At 42.7% G+C, this 21,018-nt stretch overlaps 1 protein-coding gene across 1 annotated transcript; it reads right to left on the bottom strand.

Annotated features, from left to right (window-relative positions):
• Positions 1 to 315: 315 nt before the first annotated feature.
• On the bottom strand, positions 316 to 9,349 carry PTGDR (prostaglandin D2 receptor). Its single transcript, XM_005561258.5, has 2 exons — positions 8,412 to 9,349; positions 316 to 2,309 (listed from the first exon to the last, which is right to left on the bottom strand). Exons 1-2 carry the CDS (start codon positions 9,255 to 9,257, stop codon positions 2,076 to 2,078), a joined length of 1,080 nt encoding a protein of 359 aa, XP_005561315.2. The 5' UTR covers positions 9,258 to 9,349; the 3' UTR covers positions 316 to 2,075.
• Between the last annotated feature and the right edge of the window lie 11,669 nt (positions 9,350 to 21,018).

Genomic DNA, 21,018 nt, shown 5'->3' with positions numbered 1-21,018 from the left:
CTTGGCACAAGGTCTCTGTCAATTATTTAATGAATTAATGAATAAATCTACAAAGATTATGGAAGAGTTGGTTTTATCTCAACATGGACTTCATCCAGATGGTATATCTACATTTTGTATAAAACAAAAAGGAGTACTAAGTCCTTAGGTAAGTCTATGAAAGCTTGTTTAAAGTAATGTAAGTGTTAATTGGACAGTGTATAAAAATTCACACTATGAAACTGCTAGACAATGAAATATTGCTGGCAACAGTTTGCTCAAAAGAAAACCAAGCTTTTTTCTTTCATTTAAAGAAAAGTAATTTCCTCTGCAAAATATTATAAAATTATATTTATTGATTCATCTGGGGCCTTTTCAAGTTAACTGGACAATTATCATGACACACCTCTCCAAAAAAGAATACAAGAAACATTCTTCCTCTGACAATAAAACACACATGTACTTACACATTGAAGATACAAACAGAAGTTAAATTTCAAAAACAACTGCATTTTTTTCATCATGTTATACTGTCAAATCATAATTCTTGTATTCCTAATTTGGCTTTTTCACAGTTTTGCTATACCAAAAAATTACATAAAAAATTACCCAGCTTTATATTATCTCTGAGATACGGGAAAAAACATAAGTGAAACAAATGAGGTTGCTGCTAAGTTGGAAATAAGTAAACATGAGTACTCTTGTCTTTGGAAGGGACTTCTGGCTGGAGGTCTTGAGTCTACGCAAATGTAGCAGCAGGCTTTGCATCTCGGAGTCCTGAGAGTGTCCGATCCAAAGGAACTCCAGAGATGCTGAAACCCCTCTAACCTCCCCGATCTGTTCTTTTACCAAAGGTGAAAGCTCTAACCTGCAAGTTGGGTTTAGAGTCTCCGCTTCAGTTGCAGCTGCGTTTCCTCCACTTTTCCCTTTCGGTCATTATGTTGCTGACCCTTGTAAACGTTTAAATGACTGTTAAAGTGCTCAGTTGTGCTCCTTTTCAGCTATATTCTGCTCCAGTTTTGAAGGTGTAATTTGAAGTAAAATCTTGTGAACCTAAGATCTTACTGTCTCCACAGACAGCAGAAAACGGCTGTAATAGGTAGCGTTAAGGTAGATGTTAAGGCCATTGTTAGTATCGTCAACTGAGGCTAAGTCCTGGGTGGGCTTTTTGCTGTGCCAGATGCCCCACTGTGCCACACAGTCAAACAGTAAACATGGCTCTACAGTAAGTCACACACTGGTTTTCAAAGAAGCATAAATCCTTCCACCAAAGAATCCACTGATAGGATAAATCTTTTATAAAACGGAGGTTTTAAAAACTGAAAGAACATTTTGCAACCCACCCCCAAATTTTGATTCCTACTGACACCCTTGACTCAATACAAAAGAAACTGGACTTCAAAAGATAAAAATGAATTTTTGCTTCTTTGGGTTGTGGGCTATAGTCATATCTTGCTCTGTGTCTAGTTATAGCTTCAGGTCTCCACATGAGGCAGCAAGTACTCCCCGATGGTGGCTGGGGAAGCCCCTCCAACCGCCTGACCTGGTCATATTTCCCACCTCGCTTCTTTATGAATATCATAATTCAGGCTATGCTTAGATCAATTGGCAAAGAAATGAACTAAACAGGGGCAATGATGATATAAAATCAATGAATCAGGTTTCACCAAAAAATGAATAGGGTAAGAAATTATGCTTTTTAAGAATGCCCATCACATAATCATAAATGGTGGTGTTTCCACTATATTTTATAAGACCCATATGTCTCAAGGCCTCTCTAAACAGAACAGGGCCACCAAGTACAAATGTAGGGACAATACCATTGCTTTTTAAGAATTTTAACATTGGTGACAATATATGAAATTTTAGTTGCTGTTAACAACAAAGTGAAAATGCACTGAAGGGGTTCATGACTATAGAATGGTAACACATTGTTAAGATATCAGATACTTTTGAAAATACATATACATGCTTTTGTTATGGAAGATAACTTCTAAGATAACTTCTAATTTAAATTGTAAGTTTTTTTTAAAATCATGGTTCTTTGACTGAACATGTGACATATTCCTCAGCGCACCACAGAGTGAAAAACACCATCACAGACTGGATTCCATGTGAGTGGAACTGCTGCACCAGTTCCTGTACGTAAGAGGTCTTATGAAAATCTTGTGAAAAAACATCCGAAATACCGGAGTTCTGAAAATGATAAAAATCCAAGGGTCCACAATTGAAATCACAGATAGAAATCTCAAGGCTCGGAGGTCTTCTGCTTCTTCAGAGGTCCTGATCTTCTCCTTGATATCCTTAAATGCTCCATAGTAAGCGCGATACTGTTTTGAAGAAAAACATTCCATTATGATGTGGAAAGGTTAATGGCAGCAATCGATTCACTTACTTCACCTAAGTTTCTGTAAGAACATGGCAGCTTAGCTTGGAACACTCGTTTTTGGTACATTTACAAGTAGCTAAGGCCACTGCAGCTGATGGGTGCAAGCGGGGAGCTGGGAAGGTGGGGTGTGGCCAGACCTGGGAGGTAGGGCAGAAGCTGAGAACTTGTCAGAGACCCAGTCTGATTAAGTTCCTGAAGGCTATTCTACCTGCTGGGCTCAAGTTTCTAGGTCCCTGCCAGGCCAAGAAGATTTGCTGAATCTTTTACAAACAGGGTCACCATGCTTTCATAGAGTCTCCTTCTAGCTAGCGTCCTTGCACGTACTTTCTTCAATTCTCGTTTCTTCTCCCTGCTTCCTGTCGTCTCCTATTAGTTCTCTCAGAAATAAGTCACACCTGTGAAATGTCACATGTATGCAGACACCAATAGAATGGAAGCTTTTAATCAAAGTGAAGAAACAGGAAATATGACAATGAAAAGACCTGAGATGACTTGGAAAAAAATACTGTTCAACTCATGTAAATTGCTCTACTTTTTCTTAGCACAGATTGTTAACCTTTTCATGGGTGACATCCCTTTTTTTTTTTTTTTCCAATCTAGAAGGCAAAAGCATGCACTAAAATATAAGACTGCCCTTCCTAGGTCCAACTAACTCCTATTGTCTGATCTTCCCTGGGGTCTCTGTAGCCTCCTTGGAGCCTTGCAAAATGCCTCAAACAACAGCTTTTCCTCCTATTCAGTCACCACTGATCTCTAGACCTAGCAAAACCATCGCTTTCCACTCTGCCTAAGGCTGGCCACTTCTTTTTGTTTTTGTTTTTTTCCATTGCATTATCTATGCCTACGATTCTAAATACATATTAGGATAAATGGACTCTAATGGAACAGGAAGCATGCAAACTCAACATTAGTAAGAAGGGATATGGATAAGAGACTGGACCTATTCGAGGCAATCAGAGAGCATCTCCTGGAGAAGATGCATTTTTCCCATAATCATTTCCTTACTGTTCTACTTTCTTCTCTATAGAGCATTTCAGTGGGCTCAGCCACTCCAATCTATTGCACTTAGGAAGACACCCTACATTGGACTCAGCTGTTTAATCTGGATGCCCTCGCCCATCTGAAGTCGGGCGGTGGCAGAGGGAATCTTAACAACTTCTCCATAACATAAATATTGTATTTCATTAAGCTTGATGCAAAGTTTGTAGGCATATGATTTTTAAAATTCACTTTAATGCTGAACACTTAACTCGATTGAATTTTCAAATTTCCAGTTTGATATAATAGGAAGAAAGTGTAAGTGTAGATAATATGGCATGAGCTTTAAAGGCAGCTTGCAGTGCATTCTCTAAGGCATGTAACATATTTTCAGGCCAGGCACGGTGGCTGATGTCTGTAATCCCAGCACTCTGGGAGGCTGAGGCGGGTGGATCATTTGAAGTCAGGAGTTTGAGACCAGCCTGGCCAACATGGTGAAACACCTACTAAAAATACAAAAATCAGCCAGGCGTGGTGGTGGGCGCCTGTAATCCCAGCTACTCGGGAGGCTGAGGCAGGAGAATTGCTTGAACCCGGGAGGCCGAGGTTGCAGTGAGCCGAGATCGTGCCATTGCACTCCAGCCTGGGCGACAAGAGCAAAACACTCTCTCAAAAAACAAAAAAACATGTTTTTGCCCAAATTATTTTTACCTTAGAAAACCACAATGTTCTGGAGGTTGGTGGGGGAGCAGGGATGGATGAGAGAGGATGTCCATGTATATATTAGGTGTTACAAGAGAGAGGTCTATAAACCAGGTAAAGATAAGTACAAGCTATTTAATCACTTGTCAGAATCCATGAAGTCAGAGAAGAGATAGAGGACACCCTGAGTGCTTGAGACAGCTCTTAGGTGTATGCTATTTTAGGAAGCAGAAAGAATGGGTGCGATGCTAGTTTCAAAGGAGGCTGTTGGAGGCCTGTAAGGGATAACAGGCAAGGGATGGGCCCAGGGAAAGGGTCTGAGGTAGATTTAAAGAGCAAAGGGCAAGGTCTGTTGTGTTACAGTACGTGGACTGGATAGAAGAGGGCATCAGAAGCCAGAGAGGGCTGCTGGGCAGGGATGTCCAGGAGCTGGCAGCAACATTATTTCAATGCCTCCCATGTCCATCAGAGGGCGTTCTTCTCACACCAATTCTTTCTGGATGTTGAGCACTTTTTAAAAATGCCTGTGTATTATTATTATTATTTTTTTAGACAGAGTCTCACTTTGTCACCCAGGCTGGAGTGCAGTGGCACGATCAAGGCTCAATGCAGCCTTGACCTTCTGGGCCCAAGCAATCCTCCCACCTCAGCCAAGTAGCTGGGACTACAGACACGTGTCACCACACCTGGCTAACTATTTTTATTTTTATTTTTTGAGGCAGGGTCTCACTGTGTTGCCCAGGCTGGGCTCAAACAATCCTCCTGATTTGGCCTCCCAAAGTGCTGGGATTACAAGTGTGAGCCACCACGCCCCAGTGAACAATACATTTCGAATACAAATCCAGTGACTTGAAAGTCAAAATAACCTAATGGATTTGACGTGGATAAATGCTGGCTAGAAAATAAAATAATTTGTTTTAATTATGCTAGTATCATTTAGTTGTCTAGATCCCAACTAATCAAGCATTCTCAAATAGTTGGAATTATATTTTGCCACATTCCACTTTGAGGAGAAAGGGGCAAATGGAAAACAAATTATGTAAAGTGTTTTCTTTTTAAGTCAACCATATAGCTTATTGTCACCCATGTCTCCCCCTTCAGATAAAGATACAATTGCTAGGTCCATTACTTAGAAGAGTGTAAAATCTCCAATAGCTATTCAATGTGTCCAGTAGGTCAAAGCTACTGTCATTAAAAACATGATTTGCCTTTTTCCCCTTCATTCTCTCACAGGTGTACGGTGAATTTTATGAAGGCTAGATAACAAATGATGACGTCACTTTCACAAATAATAGAATATGTGGTTGTGTATCCTTGTGTTTTCTAGACTTTTTAAGGTAGTAGGTTGAAGGTACACGTGAGTTTTCAGAGATGTTTTCAGTACTTTTGTGCTCTTAACAGGATTTTTCCACTTTATTTGCTATAATCTCTGTAACTTTACTATCATTCAATCATTTTGAAATCCCCACATTTTACTTGTACATATGGAAAACACAAGAGGTACATTTTATCTTGTTTTGCAACCATATTTTTAGAATTTCTTAGTTTTATTTTCTATTATGAGAAACACTGATGATTTAATCCACATAAGCAAAAGCTGTCTGGGTCATTAATAATTTTAAGAGTATAAAGGGGCCCTTAGACCAAAAAAAGTTTCAGAGCCACTACCTTAGCATATAGCACTATCTCTTGAGAAGATAGCAGTTCTTGATTTTTTTTTTCTGTCCAGCAGGCAACAGTAATACATGGAAGTTATAAATAGTAATAATAATGATGCTAATTATTGAGGCAAGGTACTGGGCTAGGTGATGAATGTATATATTGTGTATATAATTTCAAATCTTATAGATTTGAACATGTTACAGAACTATCTTACAGAACAAGTATGGTTATAATCATTTTACAGATGAGGAAACTGAGGTCAGAAAGGGTAAATTAGCTGCTACCATAGCTAGTAAGTGATGAAGCCTGATTCAAACCCATGTCTGATGCTAAAGCCCTTATCCTTTCTAGAAAATGGTGGTTCTTGTGAAGAATGCTGTCAACATTAAATATATTTGGAACTTTGCAAGTTTTTTAGAAAATCTTTTTCAACTCCATTATTTCCTTCAATTCTCACATTACCCTATGAGTGATCCAAGTCCCCTTAGAGACATGTCCAAATGCAGTGTTCTTTCCACTGTATGGTGCTGCTTTCTGCATTGGTCTAACTAAAACATTCAAACTAAGGTCAAAATTTCCATGCATTTGGCTACTGTCTGCTTTATCACAGCATAGATAAGTGAGGCCCTAACTTTATAATAGGAGCTCCTAAAAGATTTTCTAAAGGGCCAGATAGTAACTATTTTAGGTTTTATGAGCCAAGAGACAAAATCATAAATATTTGATAGGTACTAATATAACATGGGAGAAAACACATTTCCACATTTTTTTTTGATGGAAATCAAAATGTATTAATAATTGAGTACAATTTTTTTTTTTTTAGACGGAGTCTTGCTCTGTCACCCAGGCTGGAGTGCATTGGTGCGATCTCAGCTCACTGCAACCTCTGCCTCCCAGGTTCAAGCAATTCTCCTGCCTCAGCCTCCCGAGTAGCTGGGATTACAGGCGCCTGCCACCATGCCCAGCAAATTTTTGTATTTTTAGAGACAGGGTTTCACCATGTTGGCCAGGATGGTCTCAATCTCTTGATCTCATGATCTGCCTGCTTTGGCCTCCCAAAGTGCTGGGATTACAGGCATGAGCCACCATGTCCGGCTGAATACAATTTTTTTGTAATATACTTCTACTAAGGAGAAGAATAAAATGTTTTCTTGGAACAGTACTTTTCTTGAAATAGTACTTGGCTCAATTGAAGCTCAAAGCTCTTGGGCCTTATCAAATTGATTGCAGAGATTCATTTGTAAGAATTATTCTTAACTCCAGGGAGATATAGAACAGTGGCCAGGATAGATTTGGCCTGTGAGCTATGGTTTGCCAACTCCTGATTTAGAGTGTGATTCTACAAATGTGAACCCTGAATCTGAGCTTGCATATCACCTGGGAACTTGTTAAGAATGAAAGTTCTTTAAAAATGTCTGAATTAGAAACTCCAGGGAATGGGGTCCAGCCATCTTTTTTCTAGAAGCCCTGCTGGTGATTTTGAGCACGTTAAAGTTTGAAAACCACTGCTATATATCATCTGTGCCTATGTCTATATTTAGACGGATATAGATTCATGTGTTTATTTATTCTGGAGGCATACCGTTCCCATCCCTGCATGCTCATGCCCCAGACTTCTTTTCCCGCACACAATAAGGCTTCAGTTAAAGGAAAATTGCTTTGTATTTTCCTTTCATTCACCATTGAAAGTAATATCCAAAATTGCTACACTCTGAGAAGAAATTTAACAACTTTCCTATTCACAGAAGTCTCAGGATTTCGAGAACATGGGATTGGCAATGGAATTTCTTTTAGTGTTGTTTTTGTTGAACAGGTACCTTGGGGGTGGGAGAAAGGAGAGAAGCAACACTGAAAAAGTTTCCTCAAGTCTCACCTACTCCCAGGTGTCTTGGCGGGGACTCCAGGAACAAATGCCTTCAAAACGAGGAGGTAATTTCATCTCCATCGCTATCCTCATTACTAAATTGAAACCAGAGATAATGGCTTTCGTGTCACCTCACTTGCCAAGATACACTCAAAACCCGTCAAGCCAGGTTATGAAAACGACACCAGCAGCTAAAACATACAAAGAGCCTCGGCCTCCATCGCCATAATCCCTGGCGGATGCAGCACCAGAAACAGCAGCCGTGGCGCCTCAAAGTTTACGCACACGTTTTTCAAAATTGAAACTATGCATCTGCAAATCACTCTGGCTGGATGAAACTTCTTTTTCCCTATCTGTGCCAACACCGGGGAGATCCTCCCAGATGCCATTCGCCCATTTCTGATACCACTGAAGTCATGAGCACGTCTAACAAAATAAAACATCACCCAGGCGTCGGGAAGTAGAGGACTCCTATTGCCAAGGAGGAACTAAGTTCTGCTCCTCCTAAGGCGCAAAAGTTACCCCGAGATCTCCCCAGAAGGAAGCAGAGAGGAAAGAGTTCTGCCACATGGAGAAGGTTTTGCTGGGCTAAGGAGACACAGCCAGGCTCAGTCTTTCCCTTCCTTTCTCTAACTTTCCCTCATTTCGCTCCGCAAACTGAGTTATATCTCGGGGCTGTGGAGGGAATCCAATTTTGGGAACTCAGCAACAAACCTTCCTTGCCCAGGGCGCAGCTCGCCTGGCGCCGCGCCCATCCCACTCCGCTCCACCCTTCCCGCCCCGCATCCGCGGCCGGACAGTCCCAGTGCCCTGCTGCCTCGGGGCCCGGGAACTCACAATTACGGGCAGAGAACACATAGTGAAGAGCACGGTCATCAGTGCCAGCAGCAGAAGGTGATCCAGCTCCTCCAGGGGCTGCGGGGACGCTTCCCTCCCGTCCGCACGCGGCTCGGCACGGTCCCTGGTGCAGGAGCGCCGCTGCTGCTGCAGCCGCCGGTGCATCGCGTAGAGGTTGCGCATGGCGCCGAGGTTGCACAGCACGGTGGCGAAGACCAGCAGCGCCATGAGGCTGGAGTAGAGCACAGAGTACCCCAGCACCGACAGCGAGCCCTCCTCGTGGACCATCTGGATAAAGCACCAGGTGCCCGGGCAGTACTGCACTAACTTCCCGAAGCCCAGGAAAGGTAGCGCACAGAAAGCCAGGCAGAAGGCGCTCACCACCGGGGCCACCAGTGCGCCCCGGCGCAGGGTGATGTGCCGTCGGTAGAAGAAGGGGTGCCCTAGGGAGAGCCAGCACTCCAGTGCCATGGCCAGGAGTTGCAGTGTCGAGGAGAGCCCAAAGAAGGACATGAAGAAGGCGAATGCTTGGCACAGCGAGTTGTCCAATGCGGGCGCAAGCACCCGTAGACTCCGGTTCTGAGCGTAGGCAGCCAGCACCACGGGGCTTAGGAGGCACTTGCCCAGCAAGTCGGTGACCGTCAGGCCACACACCAGCACGTAGAAGACCGAGGGCGGCGGGCGCAGTGGACGCGGGGAGCACCACCCCAGCCCCGAGCGCGCCAGCAGCCCCAGGGCCAGCAGGTTGCCCAAGAGGCCGGTGCTGAAGAGCACCGCTCCCATCATCGCCGAATTGCCCTTTTCCACCGAGGTGGTGTTCTGGCAGCGGTAGAAGGGCGACCTCATGGCGTGCGGGAGCAGAGGGCTGGAGTGAAGGCTGCGGAAGGGCGAGGGTCCCGGCGCCCGGGTGCTAAAGAGCCCCCGGCAGCTCCGCGCGTGGGTCGGACAGAGAGGCTGCGCCACAGATAAAGCTCTGAGGGCGGCGGGGTGTTCCCCACAGCTGGAACCTCCTATCTGAACTCGCGGGTCACACCCCTCTTTGAGAGGCGGGACGCTCTGCAGGGTGAGCGCCTGGTGCTGGCATTGAGGAGCGCGGAGCAGGCTAGTGAAGAGCTCAGCCCGGATGCGCTGCGTTCTCAGTAGAGACAGACTGGTGCCGAGTCGGAAGGGCAGGAGGAAAATAGCCAGAATTCCAAGCACCCAACACCAGCCCTTCTAGCGAGGCAAGAGAAGAACTACTGAAATGGAGGGGAAATTAAGCAGCAGCCACCTGGGAGGAGGGCAGTGCGAGGGGTGCTGGTGGTGGAAATGGGGTGGCCAAGAACTCTGAAGATGAGCGAAGAGGGGAGGCTGAGAAAGGGCTTCCACCTAGTTGTCTTGAATTAGCGAGTTAAGGAAGGGTAAAGGTAACTCGTGTCTGGAAAGCCCCTAAGCCTTAGCTCCTCCTCTCTTCTAAATCAGTGCAATGTGGGGCATTCACGCTCATCTCCATTGCGTAGGCGAGGAAACTGAGGCCTTGGAAAGTTAAGTGATCTGCCCGTGGTGACAGAGCTAGAGAAGCAGCAGAGCTGGACCTCTCACCAGGTCTTCTATTTTGGAGTTCATCTGTCCTGTTCCCATGGCTCCTCCTCCCAAGAAGTTGTCCAGATTTCAGGGAAGTGGTTTGTGGGAAAGCCAAGAGCCAGTGTTGGTCCTGGGTACCATGAATCACAGTGACTGTAGAGAGTTGGTGGGAAGGGCATGGTTAGCAGCACTGTTACTGTCATCAGATAGGCCTGGATTCGAGTTCAGGTTCTGCTCCTCACTGTGTGTGTGACCCTATGGGACTTGCTTATCCTCTCAATCAGTAGCATCTATCTGACCTGCCTGACTCTTTTGAGGCATAGAAATAACACGTAAAGAGCAAGCACATAGAAAGTGCTCAATACATGCAATCACCATGATTCTCATTTGATAGAAGGGTGTTTTGGTAGCTAATGTTTAACTGCAGTTTTTAGCATGGATTTTGAAATCAGAAAATGGTGGATTTGGCATAGAGCTTTCTCACGCCTCTGATTTGTGACTACTAGAAAAAATTTATTCCTGTTTGGGCTTTGACTTGGCTGCATCATAAAGGCAAGGGAGTTAATTGTGATAAGCGTGATTTTATATCTGTAACTAGCACTCAGTGACCTGTGAGAGAAATTGGCTTTGAGTGTGGAATCTCAATGGGATGACTAAGGTTTTGTTATGTAAGCAAGTAGATTATGCCTTGGCTTGAAGGGGCTCAGTTTTAGGCCTCATGCCTGTTCTGATGGACAGACTCAGGGAAAGAGCAAGACCCTTGGGCTTTAGATGTGAAACCCTGAAGGGTAGAAAGAGAGGCTGCCTCCAGACTGAAAGTCTGGCCAGTAATTCAGGCCACAGGGTGGAGAAGAAGAATCTAAGCTTTGAAATTAGATAGTTCTGAACTCCACCACTCGCTATGTGACCCTGGGTTAGTTGTTCAACCTAATGGAATACGGGACTTATGCTGAACTTGTGGGGTTGTTGTGAGGTTGAGAAAACATGAAGTGCTTTGGCAAAGTGTAATAATAATAATAAGAGCTCATTTTTATTGGTCCTGATGCAGGTTGGACACTCTCTAAGCCTTTCACTTATACTGACTCAATAGAAGGCCTTCTATAGAGTTACTTCCCCTCTCTTCTACCTGCTGTCTCTCTTTCTCATCTCTAGCCCCTAGCACATAAGAATGGGTTTAGAAGAGCCCCACTTGACTTAATGAAGTGAGAGGAAGAGCAGGCCCTATAACCAAAAGACATGAGAATTTGATGAAAGCTGTGGTCTCCTCCATAGGCAGACAGACACACACACATGCACACACACACACAGGCACACATACACAGACACACACATATACTTTACATCAATCTCAGGCTGTTCACCATTTCCTGAAGTCCCTCTATGGTACCCAGAGGAGACCCAATGGACACTAGCTTAAGAATCCTTCCTTTAGGAATATTGCATGGGTTGTTCTTCTGAAGCGTACCTACTTCAATTCTTTGCAGCTTTATTTTCATGTTACAGTGGCTTACAACTCTGTATTTATCCTAGGAGCCCTAAGATTATAAATAACTTTTAAAGAAAACAACCCCAAAGTATGACTGTTGGGCCAGCTGTGGGTCCTTGACAAGGTTTACATATGTCATGCTTTAAGGTTGAAGGTTTTGAACAAGTGCAATTCAGGAAACCACGCATTTCCTCTCAGGCACTGTAGCTGGCCTTTATGATGGGGTTTCCGGTTGCCTTTCCTGCCTGCTTTGCTGTTGTCCATCCTACCCTGTTCTCAAGCCTAACTTTGGAGTCTTCTGCCCCAGTTCCTGAGAAATCCTATTTTGTAATTTCACTGTACAACCAAGAAAAGTATCATTTGTTCATGCGTCAAATATTTTTTGAACTCCTGCTCTGTACCAAGCATGGGGGTGAGGGGGATGAAGCATGTGGGCACTGAGGGACATACAGCAGATAAGGAAAGACAAACATCATGTTGTGTGACCTCTACAGGCTTATACATTTTTATATTAGCTTTCAGAGTAACCAGGTTAAGTACATTTTTTCCTTAAAAGGGAAACCTTTAATGAAAATATCTTAGGCTAAGTTAATGGTAAAATTACCTCCATTATCTACAGAGCTGTACCAGGCTGCTTAATTGGGTTATAGGACAAATCTTCTGAAAATATATGACATCATGTGGATGACTATTTTAAATATATAATTATATTATGGCAATGTAAACATAAAAATCATAGATGCTCATGGACAAGGCTCAGAAGCTGACATAGGCAAATGAAAGCATTCACTTACACTTGAGACGGGATGGTAGAAAAATGTCTCCTTAGATTCTGATATTTTCAATATTGTATTTGTAATAATTATTTTAAAAGACTTTAAATGTAAAACAAGTGATATGGTTTGGTTCTGTCCCCACCCAAATCTCATCTTGAATTGTAGCTCCTATAATTCCCACGTGGTCATGGGAGGGAACTGGTGAAATGTTATTGAATCATTGCGGCAGGTCTTTCCCGTGCTGTTCTGTGATAGTGAATAAGTCTCACAACAACTGATAGTTTTATAAACGGTTTTTAATAAAGTTCCCCTACACAAGTTCTTTCTTGCCTGCCGCCAGGTAAGATGTGACTGCTCCTCATCCACCTTCTGCCATTATTGTGAGGCCTCCCCAGTCATGTGGAACTGTGAGTCAATTAGACCTCTTTCCTTTATAAGTTACCCAGTCTCAGGTATGTCTTTATTAGCAGCATGAGAACAAACTGATAAAACAAGTGTGTGCTTACGGTGGGGATTTAGGAAGGCGAAAAAAGGAAAAAAGAACATTTTTTTTTTCTAGATCCATTCTAACTATGCTTCTAAATCTTATCCATTGCTCACTTCTACTGAACTCCAAGTGATATTTTGGGCTGGGGATTGTGAAGAGCAAGAAATGGAGAGGAGGGATGCTAAAAAACAACAAACAAACTTAGCTCTCAAATTTGGAGCATGTTCTGCATGCTAGAGACCATGCTAGACATTTCTTCACATTTAGGACATGGAGTGGTAGTGTAGCAGTGTGGCCATAATGTGTTAGGTCCTGGGAGTCATGCTGTGTGAACTTAAATCTCAGCTTTGCCCCTTGCTAGCTCTGTACCCTTGCATAATCTTCTAACCTTTCTAAACCTCAATCCCCTTGTCTGTAGAAATGAGGGAAGGAGGGTGAAGGGGGATAATTGGACTGAACTCTTAGAGTAGTATCTGGTTTAAATAAAATAATCTGCATAGAACAACAGTTATCAATCTTGGCTGCACTTTGGAATCCCCTGGAGAGCTTTAAACCTTTCTGATGCTTCAGCACCCCAAACTGATGATATCAGACTCTTTGTGGGTGCCCTCCAGGCTTCAGTATTTTTTTGAAGTTCCCCAGTGTGCAGCTAAGGTGAGAATGTTAAGCACTGTGCTGTGGCCTGCTCTGCGTGGCTCTGTAAGTGATGTTCATTAATGTTTTTATTCCTGCCGACTGCACTGCAGAAGTTTTCTTGCATAAGGAAAGTGAGACTCAGAGAGGTTAATAACTTGTTTAAGTTCACATAACTGGTATGTGATGAGTCTCAAATGGCATCCAGGTCTTTTGGATTCCCCAAGCCTCTCCCTTGGAGAAAGAGAATTGCAGAGAAGACCAGAGAGTCAGAGAGAAAGGAGGGACCCTGCAACTTCCTCTATCTGCTCAGAAGTCAAGAGGTAGAACTACCACCAGGGACAGACCACATGTCAGTGCCCTGTGTTTCTGTGGTCATACAATGTCTTGTGGTGGTCTGCCCAAATATTTTGACATCTGTTTGCTATTTGCAGGTAGTTTAATAAAATCTTCGTTTTTGTTTGATTCTTATTCCTGCTTTTCAGGCTTCCCCAACCTTTTGTCTAGCAAGAATTTCCATTTTGATCTTTGGCTGCTAAATTGAGATTTACACATGGACTTCTGTCCATGACGTGGAGTGGTAGCGTAGCAGTGTGGACTTCTGTCCACGTGTAAATCAGGATCAGGATCTCTGTACGTGTAGGAATTTGAGAAAATATACTTTCAAAAGATCAACATGAATTTTTTGAAAACGTCTTTGGGTGATGACCTGAGAGTAAAGAAGTGGTGGAATAATCCATTTGTAACCTGATCATAAGTTGTGAGGGTTCATTCATTGCTGAGCTTCTCTAGCAGCTTGCATAAGCTTCCAAGAGAAGGTGTTGGCAGGTGTGTCTGGTTTGGTTGCCTGAGAAAAGCAGACTCTGAGATGGAGATGAGGATAGGATATGTAGCATACCTATTAGGAAGTGCTTTTGAGATTAACACCTGTGAAAAAGAAGGAACAGAAACAGGATTGAGTTGAGAAATTGGGTTGTGATAGTTCCAGTGAAAGACCTTAACCAACCTGACTAGAAACTCAGAAGCTGACAAGGCCCCTCAAAGTTGTGCTGAGTTGAAGGTAAGGGTACTAGGCTTTTGTATCCCTGAATGGGCCAGAGACTGGGGACATGTTACCCTGGGGAAGGGCATAGAGCCTTGGGTGCTGCAGCTCTCTCAGCCAAGGCAATACATGGAGGGGGCTGATGGCTGAGGACTGTGCCACAGCGTGGGGAATAAGCCTTTTAGTCCTGAATGGGATCTGAGTGGCACATTACAGTGTCCAGTACTGATGGCAGTGCTGGTGAGCATCTCAGCTGAGACTCAGAGGCTGTGGGCCCTTAAGGCCCACTATACCTACCTCAGGTTTAAAGGACCCTCCCTGAACACCTTTTTGGTGAGCCAGGGAAGTGAAGCCACTGCCTAGGCCACAGCATTCCAATACTAATTTGTGTTTTACTCATACTGTTTGTGTTAGGTTGTTCTTATGTTGCTATAAAGAAATAACTTTCACAGTGACAGACAACATTAAACAATTTTAAAAAAAGAAAAAAAATGCCTGAGTCTGAGTAATTTATAAATAACAGAGGTTTAATTGGCTCACAGTTCTGCAGGCTATACAGGAAGTATGGTGCCGACATCTGCTTGGCTTCTGGGGAGGCCTCAAGGAGCTTTTACTCATGGAGGAAGGTGAAGGGGGAGCGGGTACGTCACATGGTAAGAGTGGGAGCAAGAGAGGGGGGGAGGGTGTCACACATGTTTAAACAACCAGACTTCATGAGAAATTATTCACTATCTTGAGGACAACACCAAGCAGATGGTGCTAAACCATTCATGAGGGATCCGCCCCCATGATCCATTCACCTCCCACCAGGCCCCACCTCCAACATCGGGGATTACATTCCAACATGAGGTTTGGTGCACACAGACATCCAAACAGTATCACTGTTTTTGATTTACCTTTTCTCAGCAGAGTCTTGAATTTTTATTTCATCTCTCTGATCACTCAGCAATCTTCTTCAGATTCTTCCCAGAAATTCCTCACCCTCATTCCAAACCTACATTACCCAGTCCCTTGGATTCCTTCAAATGCCCCAGACATTTGCTGTATAATGTTGTGTGTTTGTTCGCATGTTGGGTGTGAGTCTCTCAAGGGCAGGGGTGATTCCTTATTCAACTTTGTGCCCCTCTGTCCCAGCACACACTGCTAGACACACAATAGATTCTCAATAAATGTTTACTGAATGAATGAACAACAATATTACCTTCTACTGTTTGTCCATGTCCTGAAAGACTATTTTTGAGTCTTAAACAATTTGGTATCTTATCTAAGAAGCAAAAGTATTCTTCTGTTCAACCACCAAGCAGAGAGCCCAGGTTAAATGAACACAAATTGTATGCAAATACAAGTCTGGGACTCAAAATTATTTTATATACCTGGATGTGGCTCTGGAGGAAGACATAGAGTAAACAATTGAAATTGACTTTTGAAATTGATTGTTTTTCTCTATGACATCAGCTGATACAAATTTTTATGAAAGATAAATTATTTTAAAAACACAGTTTTTTAAAAAAGCAAAAAAGCTTTGAGAATAAACAATTGGAAGAGTTGGACATGTCCAACTTTAAGAATGATTATCATTACTGTTAATAAAACTGGAGAGAGAGGAGGAGCAAATTACCTGGTCCAAATGTTTCTATGATAAGCTTGAATTTAAATACAGGTTAAATTGTCTTCATACTAGACAGAAATCTGAGCTGGATGAAGGATAATTTATAGGTGTGACACTTTTAACCAATGGATCAAGAATAGACAGCAAACTTCATCTAAGGCTGTAAACATGGTAAGCAAATGCTGGGGAGGACTTTGATTTAGATTCTACAGAGTGATTTAAACTAACAAGAGAGTTGTTGATCTGGGCAGTGAGACAGATCTGTGATCTCTGCATGTTTATCAACTTCATCTGTACTTTTTTTGTACTTGGTAAAAAACATTATTGTGGACAATAACCAACATCAGTCCAATTTTGTAATTTTGCTTATCTTTGGGAATTTTAAATTACAAATTTATGGACAACTTATTAATTCCTTTATCTCAGTATTTACTTCTCAAACTTCACTTTTCATAACTGTAAAAGCTCATGAGTCTGATTGTGATTGGGAAGAGTTCTTGTTAGGGAAACGTGAAAATTAACTTGTGGGTTAACAGCAGTAAGAAGAAGAGAAGATGTTAAGAATAATACACTTGTTATGGTGGAGAGTGAAGAGGAAACACTGATCTTTGGCTTTAGGGACTGATCAAGTGAGGTTTTCTGCCCTAGGATACACCCAGTCAGGAAGCAGTGACTGTGGTCTGTTCCAATCATGCCTGCAGATCTGGCCGGGTTAGAATCCGTTAGTTGAACGACCTTAGCCATCTGGCAGAGACCAGCTGGTTTCTCACAAAATCCATTTCCTGCTCTTGAGCAGTCCCGTAAGCTACATTTTTCAGCCTCCCTTGCAGTAATGTATCACCATATAGCTGAGTTCTTTTCTCCCGCATGCTGCTGTTCATCCTCTTTCCCCATCTGCCAGCTGGATGTGGAGGACTCTGAGGTCTTAGAAAATGATGGAGAAATATATTAAAGGATCCTGGACCCCAGAGTGACCATGTGGAATGTTTACTGGTGACCAGGAATATGCATTTTGAACATGGGCGAGCAAAAATATCCTATTGTGTTATACTGATGAGAATTTAGAATTCATTGTAGCAGTGGGCATTAACCTAATGAATATAAGCATGTCACCTTACATTTCGTAAGACCATCTCTACTGCAAGAGAGACTGGGGAATGTTGTCCTTCAGTTGGACAGATTACCATCTTGAATAAAATTGGAATTGTGTTGTTAAGGAAGAAAGGGAGAATGGGATATTTGGTGGTCAACCTGCAGTCTGCTACAGCATGCAATAGTTCAGATTTTGCAGAGTGATCAAGGAAAATGAGAACTGAGAAAAGATCATTGAATTTGGCAACAAGGAGTCACTGATGACCTTTACGAGCGCAGAGTAGGGTAATTATCAGATCACAGAAGATGGAGTGCATGGGTTATGTGTCACTGGAGGCAGCAATGTAACTTTAGTGTAAAAGAAATTAAAAGCTTGAGAAGCAGAGGGATAAAATGAATGTTTTAAAAATAGGTCAAAAACTTCATATTTTGAGGGCTGACAAGGAAAAAATAGTATCGCTCCCATGGGACATCCAACATCGGAGCTCTTGGTTCTTGGACCTTTGAATTCCAGACCTTTCTCCAATTCCCCCCCACCCCCGCCCACCCATTATCCCTGGTTCTCAGGCCTTGGAACTTGGATTGAAATACAACAGTGGCTTTCCTTGTCCTCCAGTGTGTCCGCATATTGGACTTCTCAGACTCCTTGATCACCAAGGCGGAGACTCTTCAGATGTCTCCCAGTCATGCCAAAGTTTTTATCAGAATGTTGCGAGGAAACACCAATGGGCCACCCGGGATGACCTTCAATGACCTAAAGACATTTACTGAAGGAGATGTGTTAAGTTTTTATAACATCTTCTACTGAGTAAAAGTGAAGAGCTTTTTACTTGATTGAAACCAGTTGAGAAAGAAATTCTATCAAATATCAAGTATGTGCACAAACTTTTAAAAAGACAACTTTATTGACCTATATTGAACTTCATAAGTTTTGGCTGTTAACAAGAAAGCTACTGTGAGCATTTTTGTACAAGTCTTTACAGAAATATACAGACATGTGCTTTCATTTCTTTTGGCTAAGCTAGGAGTGAAATGGTTGGATCGCATGTTAGGTGTATGTTTAACTCTCAAAAGAACTGCCACACTGTTTTTAAAAGAAGTGGCTGTACCATGTGCATCAACTTTTGTTTGAGAAACTAAACAATGAATGTGTCATTTAGTTTTTCTTGGGCGAGTCTTGTGATTTGGTAGAGAGACTTGGCTATATATAATTTACTGCTTTTTGATTATGGGGATATAGTTGTAATCTCTGAGCTTCAGTTTTCTGATCTGTGAAATGAAAGACCTACTGATATGCTTTCTGAGCCAGACACTTTTTTTGATACTTGTGCACTTTATGTCCTTCGTGTTCTAGAAGCAAAAATGCTGAAATGACAGTATATTGTGAAAGTACTTTGCTTTTCAAATAGACTTGTTTTAGATGAGAAAAAAAAAGAAAAACCAGTGGAAAAGGAGAGCATAAAGAGAAAGAGGAAATGATTGAGGGAGGAAGGCTCAAAGATATTAGGATGGGACATGATGTTAAACAGATAAGGCCGGGCACAGTGGCTCATGCCTGTAATGCCAGCACTTTGGGAGGCTGAGGCAGGCAGGTCACCCGAGGTCAGAAGTTCGAGACCAGCCTGGCCAACATGCTGAAACCCCATCTCTACTAAAAATACCAAAAACTAGCTGGGCATAGTGGCGGATGCCTGTAATCCCAGCTACTCAGGAGGCTGAGACAGAAGAATTGGTTGAATCTGGGAGGTGGAGGTTACAGTGAGCCGAGATTGTACCATTGCACTCCAGCCTGGGCGACAAGAGTGAAACTCCATCTCAAAAAGAAAAAAAAAAGAAAAAGAAAGGAAAAAAAAAAGCTAAGCCATAGAAAGATCATCTCCATATCTCCATGACAGGAGTTATGAATGTGAAAATGCTATATATAGAGACAGATGTTTTGAGGTGAAAAGTGAGATACAAAAGTGAAGTACATGATGTACCTATTTGGCTGATCCCAAATAGCCTCATTTGTTAATCTACCAGATATCACTGGAGATAGAGCTGTGAACATGGAAAATGTGGTCCCTACCTTCGTGAAAAGAGGAGAGATGGTCATCGAACAGAAATGGCAAATAGGAAGAGATGAGTTTGTCTTAAAAATAAGGAATCTCAGGGGTATGAAGAATTAGGAGAAGAATGGAGCAGCCAATGTGGGGAAGGCCCTTAGGCATTGTTAGGAGGTGACAGAGTAGTGGTGATGGTTGTGATGGTGGCAGTTGGCCAAGAACAGCTGACAGCACAACTGCAGTGAGTATGAGGGTCCGTTAGCACAGTTCCTTTAATTTCTCGTGACCTCAGGGCAGGAATGGAAAAATAAAACTTGGGACAGACCAGGGGTTATGCTGCTCCTAATGCTATATGTAGTGGATTTTGGAATAATGATCCACAGTAGTGAAAATTCTAGTCTATGGTGGACTATTTAAAAGCCATTAGTTTTATTATTTTTGTGAATGTTAAGGAGAAAAAAAAACCACTAACAGGAATAAATAACACTTTAGTATTTAGTTTATGTTAATTTTTATTATATCTGAGTTAATTTGAAGACAAATTAAGTGTACATTAAATAATTCTTCTTGAGCTGGGTTTGGAAAAAGTCAATTATTTTCAATTGAATTCTTATTAATTACTATGGTAGAGACTAACTCCTTGCCAGACCAGTTTCTTCCTTTTCCTGGGCACATAGCTTGATGACATTTCCTGGCCTCTCTTAAAGTTGGGTGTGGCCATGGACTGAGTCCTGGCCCATGCAGGTGGGTGAAACTGATGTGCACTGCTTAGATACTCAGCCTGTGAAAAGCAGCCTTGCATAAGCCTCCAGTTACTCTCTTCTTTCTCCTGCTGGCTGAAAGCAGAGGAGGCCTCAGAGGTACAGAGATTAAAGAAGGCAGCATCCCTGATTTCCACATGGAAGGCTGCCCACTGGAAACACATGAACTCCGTGAGTACAAAGTAAAATTCTACTGCGCTAGGCTTCTGAGATAAATGGTTTGTTTGTTTTAGCAGCTAGCTAGCATTTCTTCCCCTGACTAATCAAGTTAGTAATCAGACGGAAAGTCAGATTACTTAATACTCATGCAGTTATCTAGTCTGAAATATAGCAAGCCCTTCTCAACCTTGAATTTCTTTTCACAAAAATTAAGTACATACCCATTTACTTCTCAATACCTTTCCAACAATTAGAAACTGCTGAATAATGTATATGTGGGTTGCAAGTCACCAATACTGAAGATTAATGGGAAAGTAGTGAAGAGAAAAGGGAGGTGAAGTATATGAGAGCCTGGGAAGAGCCTTTGGGATGCAGCCAGGGGAAAGTAAGAGAACCTGAAGCAAAGTCTTCCTGGGTCTTGCACCTGTATTTCTGACACCATACCGGGGAAATAGCAGAGCTGCCTGAGCAGCAGTGTACTGATGTCTGCTGGAAAGAAATTTGCCAGTGAATGCAAGTTTTTTAAATCCTAGGAGTGAGGACAGGGGTTTGAGAAATACCCCAGGGTGCCAACCTGGAGTTCTTCTTCTTCTTCTTTTTTTTTTGAGGCAGAGTTTTGCTCTTGCTGCCCAGGTTGGAGTGCAATGGCACAATCTTGGCTCACGGCAACCTCCGCCTCCTGGGTTCAAGCAATTCTGCCTCAGCCTCCCAAGCAGCTGGGATTATAAGCATGTGTCACCATGCCAGGCTAATTTTTGTATTTTTGATGGGGTTTCGCCATATTGGCTGGGCTGGCCTCGAGCTCCTGACCTCATGTGATCTGCCTGCCTCGGCCTCCCAAAGTGGTGGTATTACAGGCATGAGCCACCGCGCCCAGCCTGGAATTCTATAACTAGTGAAAATATTCTTCCAGTAAGAGAAAACACAAGGACATTTTCCAGCAAATAAAAGCTA

The sequence above is a fragment of the Macaca fascicularis genome, chromosome 7 (genome assembly GCF_037993035.2).
Source record: "Macaca fascicularis isolate 582-1 chromosome 7, T2T-MFA8v1.1".
Classification (NCBI taxonomy): Eukaryota; Metazoa; Chordata; class Mammalia; order Primates; family Cercopithecidae; genus Macaca; species Macaca fascicularis.
The sequence above is the reverse complement of the archived record's forward strand: the minus strand, read 5'-3'. Positions and strand labels throughout refer to the sequence as shown.

Coding starts and splice junctions, on each gene's coding strand:
- PTGDR (XM_005561258.5), bottom strand. CDS start 9,257: ATGAGGTCGCCCTTCTACCGCTGCCAGAACACCACCTCGGTGGAAAAG. Junction 2,310..8,411: donor TGTGTTCTCTGCCCGTAATT/GTGAGTTCCCGG, acceptor TCTTCAAAACAG/TATCGCGCTTACTATGGAGC.